The sequence below is a fragment of the Heterocephalus glaber genome, unplaced genomic scaffold (genome assembly GCF_053883595.1).
Source record: "Heterocephalus glaber isolate CG9 unplaced genomic scaffold, H.glaber_assembly_v1.0 deba00001452, whole genome shotgun sequence".
In the NCBI taxonomy this organism is placed as follows: Eukaryota; Metazoa; Chordata; class Mammalia; order Rodentia; family Bathyergidae; genus Heterocephalus; species Heterocephalus glaber.
The window spans coordinates 14,292,961-14,300,008 of record NW_028258302.1 but is presented as its reverse complement, the minus strand read 5'-3'; the positions used below and the strand labels follow the sequence as shown (position 1 = coordinate 14,300,008).

The 7,048-nt window shown below is 45.4% G+C and overlaps 1 protein-coding gene across 1 annotated transcript; it reads left to right on the top strand.

Moving 5' to 3' along the window:
- Positions 1-769: 769 nt before the first annotated feature.
- Atp5if1 (ATP synthase inhibitory factor subunit 1) lies at positions 770-2,796 on the top strand. The gene is made up of 3 exons (XM_004850748.3): positions 770-973; positions 1,070-1,155; positions 2,537-2,796. The coding sequence occupies exons 1-3, from the start codon at positions 887-889 to the stop codon at positions 2,676-2,678; spliced, it is 315 nt and encodes a 104-aa protein (XP_004850805.1). The 5' UTR covers positions 770-886; the 3' UTR covers positions 2,679-2,796.
- Positions 2,797-7,048: the final 4,252 nt, after the last annotated feature.

Genomic DNA, 7,048 nt, shown 5'->3' with positions numbered 1-7,048 from the left:
GCCCAACCCTCTCATCTAAAGGAAAACAAACTGGGCCCAGACAGAAAATTACATAGGCAAGGTCTGTAAACTTCATGAAGGTAAAGACTACTGTTGTCTTATTCACATTTATTAGATGAATGAAAAGGCAAAGTCTTTCTTAGTTTCCATTCAATCACACTGTATTACCAAAAGTTCAGTTACCATGCCCATTTAACAACACATTAATATCATTTACAAATATTAATTCACTACCTACTTAAGACCCTGATGACTTGACAAGGTGAACCGTGTAAAGGAGGGAGGAAAGGGGAACACAAAACTGGATGTGCTAGAATCGCTGGTGAATGATTAAGCGGGTCAGGGAAGGTTTCTCTGAGAAGGTGAAATTGAAGCTGAGATTTGACATTGAAATGTCAGTGCAATAAAAGAACATTAGCGGCTCCTAAGAAATGAACGCGGTTTTATAAATCCGGGCATGTTGGAGGTCGAGGTCAACAAACATCTCCTCCCTTATAGTCACCACCTTCATGATGCCAATAAACCAGGAAAGGGAAGGCTTACTTCCCGTTTAATAACATCAACTATAGAACTAAATGCCTCTTTCCTATTGATGGGTCCAAGAGCCTAAATTCCGGTTTCTAACCCTCTCCTTACCCTCCGCCTTCAGAATTCCTTTATCCTTTAGCCCGGGAGCCGTTGTTCGCGGTTGGCTAAGAATAGTCCCGCCTCTCGCTCAGGATTCGCTGTAGACTCCAAAATACCCGCCTCCTCGCCCTCCTCATTCGCCACTCCTACGCACGTCCCGCCTCTTTTCCGAAAAGACTGGCTGCTTGGTCTGCCGCGCGGTTAGCGCCTATAGATAAGCTGCCACGCCAAGTGACGAGGGAGTTCTGCCTTAGGAGCAATGGCAGGTACGGCGTTGGCGTCTCGGGCGCGGCTCGGCGTTTGGGGAGTGAGGGCCATGCAAACCCGAGGCTTCAGCTCGGACAAGGTACGCCACGGCACCAACTGCTGCCCCACCCCTGAGTGCGAATCCCATCTTTTCCTCTGGGCCTTTACCAATGCGCGGGTCTCTGCGCTGTCGCAGGATCATGAGAGTTCCTCCGGCTCGATTCGGGACGCCGGTGGGGCCTTTGGGAAGAGAGAGCAGGCTGAAGAGGAGCGGTTCTTCCGGTAAGGCCCACCGAGTGCGAAGTCCAACCCTAGAGCTTCCAAAGCCTTCCAGTTCTTCAGCTTTCAGTCGCCCCACCCATCCCTGGTGCCTTGAGGTGCCCCATCCCCAGCGGAACCGGGCCCATTCAGTCCCAACACTTGAGCTCCTGGCTAGTGCCATCTATAGGGCACTCCCAGTCCCTTGCCCAACAGCACCCGGGTCGCAAGCCTTTTCCGCTGTCTCCAGAACGCTCCGTCCACGATTCAACTCCTCTTTTATCATTTACCATCTCCTGGCCCCCGATCCTGGGCAGAGCGAAATATTCTCCTTGTCTGTATCTGGCCGTCCAATATTTGCAGACCCTCTGAGCCTTATCACCACCCTCCTCCGGAATGAGTGGGTAATCGGAGGTGGCAGCACCTGCCCAGGGTTGGACTCCACCTCCTGGAGACTTTTGCCCTAACCTAGCCCAGCCCCTGGGCTAGAGATTGCTTAGGAGTAGGCCTTTCTCCTAGCTTTCCTAACCCTGAATTATCGTTAACTGACTTCTCTCCATACTGGGAAGCATCAAGAAACTAATCTTGCTTCTGCTTCTCCTTTGGTCTTTGTTCTAAGATTAATCACGGGGCTGGGGGTGTAGCTCATTGGTAGAGTAGGTGCATAACACACAAGAATGCCTGGGTTCAATCCTGGCACCCCCCCCCCCCCAAATAAATGTGTCACAATGGTACCTACTTGCCATAACTGGAGTATGGCCCTTGGAGACCATCTATTCGGGCCTTGACAGTTAAGGAAACTGAACCCTAAATGCTGCCAAGCTGGTGTTTTTTTATCTAGACCTTTATTGAGACTTAAATTGGACTGCTGAGCACTGCATATGCAAGAGTCCCCTTCTTCAGGGCCTTTACAGTGGACCGTGCATTTTTGTAGGCAAAGAAAGCCCTAGGCAAATTGGGATGGGGTATTTTTACCTTGACCACATGTCTTTGTCTGTTCCCTTTTTTTGCTTCTTTTTTCCCCAAAAAGGGATCTGATTCTCTGGGCTGCTCATCTGATAAAGTGTCTGGGATTAATGTCAGGTCTTTCTGGAGTTTTCTACTATATAGCTTATAATATACAAGGTATTTTAAGTAGGAAACTAGAAATGCATGACATTAGTTACACAGAGTACTAGTATGTTCTGTTTCCTGCACTAGCACCAGAAAAATGGGATCATTTTGATGATCTTCAGATGGAGACGCCTTAATTTCCAATCAGGTATTCTTTCACTAGTAGGGTCAAGGTAGAAGAGCATAGCCACTCATGGGATGGGGGTACCACCTTAGGGAGTGCAGGTTATGCCTAAAAATCTCTTCGGGGTGAAGGATGGGAATTAAGCCTTGAGCCACTGTGTCCTTGTAGACAGAAGACTAAAGAACAACTGGAAGCCTTGAAGAAACATCATGAAGATGAGATCTATCATCATAAAAAGGCGATTGAGCATATGGAGAAAGAAATTGAACGGCATAAGCAGAAGATCAAACAACTAAAACATGATGATTAAATGCATATATTCCCCATAGAATGGCATCTATCATTGCCCACTTCTATATAGGCATAATCTGGTATAATTAATATTTGGTCTGTGTGCTACCAAAAGATAATAAATTGTCATCGGTGAACTGTGTCTGCTGCCTTTTTCTACTATCTAGAAGGTGGTAGACAGACAGACACTACTTGTCTGCTAAAGTGAATTAAACAGATGCCTGCAACAGGGAGTTTACAAACAAAGCAGCATGATAAGTGCTGTGAAACAAGACAGGAGTAAGAGGGGAGGGGTGTGCCACAGATAAGGGGACTCCCCCCAGTCTAGCAGCAAGTGCTCAGAAAGCTTTGGAGGTCAGGAGCAGCCTAAGGAACAAAAAGGGGTGATTATTTCAAAAGATGTAATTCAGAGCTGGGGATTTAGCTCAGTGGTGCCGCTCCCTGTCCCGCAAGTGCAAGGTCCTGAGTTCAATCCCCTGTACAAAAAAAAAAAAGATGTAATTCAGGGCCAGGGATTTGGCTCAGTGGCTCTGCCACCTGCCTCCAAAGCGAAAGGTCCCGAGTTCGATCCCTGGTACCAAAAAAAAAAAAAGGTGTAATTCAAGACACCATCAGTAATAACAATGGTTAACCATAAATAAAATGGTTTAAAGAACTCATCATATGAATTGGTCATCCTCATTCTAATTTTACAGATTGAGACAACTGGAATTAGAAATCATGATAAAAAAAAAAAAAGAACAGCAGCCAGCTGTGGTGGTGCATGCCTGTAATCCTGGTACTCTGGGAGGCTGAAGCAGGAGGATAATGAATTGCAATCTAGCCTGTGACACGGGGAATGGAACAACCCAGGGCCTTTGCTTGGAGCTGCATCCACCGCCCTTTTTTTTTGAGACAGGCTCTCACTAAGTTACTACCATGTCCAGCTAACATTTTTAACTCAACAGTTGAATACATGATTTGCACAGAATTGGGATGAGTCATTTGTTCTAAGACCCTGTTACACAAAAGCCTTTAGTACAATTGAATGATAAAAGCCTAGAGAAGCCAAGGCAGGTGTGGTGGTGCAAGCCTGTGATCCAGCATACTGGGAGGCTGAGACAGGAGGATCACAACTTCAAACCCAGCCTGGGCAACTTAATGAGACTCTGTCTCAAAGTTTAAAAAGGACTGGGGCTGGGGATTTAGCTCAGTGGTTTCGCCGCCTGCTGCGCAAGCGCAAGGACCCGAGTTTGATCCCCCGGTACCAAAAAAAAAAAAAGTTTAAAAAGGACTGGAGGAGGGCTGGGGATTTAGCTCAGAGGTACTTGCAAGCGCAAGGTCCTGAGTTCAATCCCTGGTACCAAAAAAAAAAAAAGGACTGGAGGGAGGAATAGCTCAGTGGTAAAGCACCTATCTAACACACTCAAGGCTCTGGTTTTAATCTCCACCACTGCAAACATCTCTGCTCTCATACAACTGTGTTACCCCACCTTATGCTGTTTATTGTCACCAGTGAAATCTTTATATATCGTTTGGTTGTTACATATAATTAACGATTATTGCTTTGTGCAACTGTCTTTTAAATCCTAAGAATCATAAAAAGCAGGTAAAAACAAAAACTGGAGCCAGGCATGGTAGCACATGCTTGCAATCCAGCCCTCAGGGAGGCCAAGGCAAGAGAATCACAAGTTTGAGGTCAGCCTGGGCAATTTAGCAATTTAATGAGCCACTGCCTCAAAATAAAAAGGGCTAGGAATAACACTCACTGCCAAGGCCCTGAGTTCAGTCCACAGTCCGGGGGGGGGGGGGGGGCTAGGATTGGGGGCATAGCTTGGTGGAGAATCCATGCTTAGCATAGACAAGGCCCCAGGTTTGATCCCCAGCACTGAGAAAAAGAAACTATAATACAAGGGAGTTTTTGTGTGTGTGGTTTTTGTTTTGTTTTGTTGTAGTCAAGTGAAGCAGTGGAAATAAAGAAGAAACAAATCTGAAACTGGTTGTGACCAATTGGGTTTTAATGCCACCGCCCTCAGACCAGCATTATACTGGCTTTTGTATTTACATGTGTAGTTTATGGCTTTGAATTTCTGTCTAGTAGTATTCTTTTCAACCCGAGGGATTTCTTTTACTATCCACTCTCCATCCCCTCTCTCCTTTTCTGGAAGAGACCTTTCAGGTCCCCTCTAAGACATTCTGAATCTAAGCGGATGATTCCAAAGATGAGCCTCTAGCTTGGTCTCCTACCTCTGTCTTCTTGGGAGAAGGAAACTAATCTCACTGAGTCTCCTGAGCTCCAAAGACGCTTGGGCTGAGTCTCTTTTTTTTCTTTCTTTTTTTTTGGGGGGGGGGGGGTCTGTGGATCAAACCTAGAGCCTTCACACTGAGGTACATCTTCAGCCCTTTCTGTTTTTTTATTTTGAGACAGAATCCTGCTAAATTGCTTAGGCTAGGTTTGAATTTGGGATCCTCCTGCCTCAGCCTCACAAAGTCCTGGGCTTACAGGTGTGTGCTATCATGCCCAACAAGAAGTACAGTATTGTATTTTATTTATTTATTAAAGTTTTTTTATTGAGATAGCATCCCTCTAAGTGAGCTGGAACTCACAAATCATCCTGCCTCAGCCTCCCAGGTGCTAGGATTATATGCAGGCACCACCATACCCAGAGTTAAAATAAATTTTTTATTGAATGTTTATATGCTAAGTACTGTGCCAGTTGCTGAGGATACAACATAAAACCAAAGTCCTGCCCTCATGGAGCTTGCATGATGGAAGGAAGTAAGCAAGTATACATGTTAGATGGGAGACAAATAAAATGGGGGAAGGGAATTATTTTCTGTAGAGTGACCTGACACAGTTGTCTCCTTACAGAGGTAGCTGACAAAGGAGGGCCTTGGAGGATGTAATTACATGAGCTATGTAGATACAGACCATCCCAAGCTGAATTCTATTATCGGGGAACAAGAAAATTCTAGTATCTGGGACAAGAAAAGCTTTATATGGTCAAAGAACAGAAGTGTCCTGTATAGCTGCCCAGAGTGAAGGTAGAGAGAGAAGTACATAACAATGGGTGCAAGCTATATGTGAAGTTGTACAACCAGTGAGCAAAATGTCTACTGCTGGATGTCTGATTCCACTTAGTTTTATGCAAATTAGCTGACTTGGCCTTCATTTTACCCAGAAAAATGAATGCTCAAGTTAATGAGTATTAGCTGAGTGCACTGACACAACCCCAGAGTCCCAGCTATTTTCTGGGATTGAGGCAGGAGGATCCCTTGAGCCCCAAAATTTGAGGCCAGCCTAGAAAACATAGCAAGACCCTGTCTCTTAAAGAAAAGAAGAAAGCCAGGTATGGTGACACATGCCTGTAATCTCAGCACCCAGGGAGGCTAAGGCAGGAAAATAGCAAACTCGAGCCCTGCCTGGGCAATTCAGTGACACGCTGTCATAAATAAACAAATAAGTGAATGAATGTTTATTTTAACTACCAAATAGTTAAAAGAGCCTGGATAGTGAGATGAGAAACTCTGGTTCTAATCCCCATTCTGTGTTCCCCTATGCTTTGACCTTGAGCAAGGGTGTGTGTCAGCAAGGGTGGAGGGCAGGGGCCTCTGGATGCCGTCAGTCAATGGTGTAGCACTTGACCAGCACTCATGGACCTGGCTCCATCCTCAGCACCACATGAAGGCAGAGGGAAGTGAAGGTGAAAAGCACAAGGGCCAGAGATGTAGCTCAGTGGTGCTGAGCCCCCCTGGCAAGTGCAAAGTCCTGAGGTCAATTCCTGGTACCGAAAAAAGCACATATAAGACTATCATGGAAAATCTTCACTCTCCAGGGCTTTCAAACTTGAGTTGCAACAGGGACCAGGAAAAGTAAACATCAAGTGGTCCATGTATTTTATGAGAACTGAAAACTAGAGAAGACAAGTCCCTACATCAGGCTTATGGTCCCTGGAACTCAGTGTTGACAGATCTTCCCTGTTTTCTAAGAGAATTCATAAATTGCAGTTTGTTGTTTTTTTTTAAATTTTGAGACAAGATCTCCCTATGTAGAGTTCGGGCTGGCCTCAAACTCACTATGTAGCCCAGGCTAGCCCCGAACTCATGGTGATCCTCCTGCCTCAGCCTCCTGAGTGCTGAAATTACAGGCATGTGCCACCACAGCCAGGTTATTCAAAAAATTTTTTCAGTCTGGAGATTGAACCCAGGGCCTTCATACTAAGTTATATTCCCAGCCCTTTTTTATTTTTTATTTTGAAACAGCGTCTGTCTGAGTTCCCCGGGCTGGTCTCAAACTTGCTATTCTGTCTCAGCCTCCCTGAGTACTGAAACCATGGGCATGTGCCGCCATGCTTGGCCATTTATTCAATTTTTTTTTAACCCAAAGGACCAAAGTATAAATCATCATAT

What these genes read in the sequence shown, in the direction of transcription:
- Atp5if1 (XM_004850748.3), top strand. Translation starts at nt 887, where the DNA reads ATGGCAGGTACGGCGTTGGCGTCTCGGGCGCGGCTCGGCGTTTGGGGA. An exon ending in GAGGCTTCAGCTCGGACAAG is followed by an intron (nt 974 to 1,069) that starts GTACGCCACGGC and finishes GCGCTGTCGCAG; the next exon opens with GATCATGAGAGTTCCTCCGG. An exon ending in GAAGAGGAGCGGTTCTTCCG is followed by an intron (nt 1,156 to 2,536) that starts GTAAGGCCCACC and finishes GTGTCCTTGTAG; the next exon opens with ACAGAAGACTAAAGAACAAC.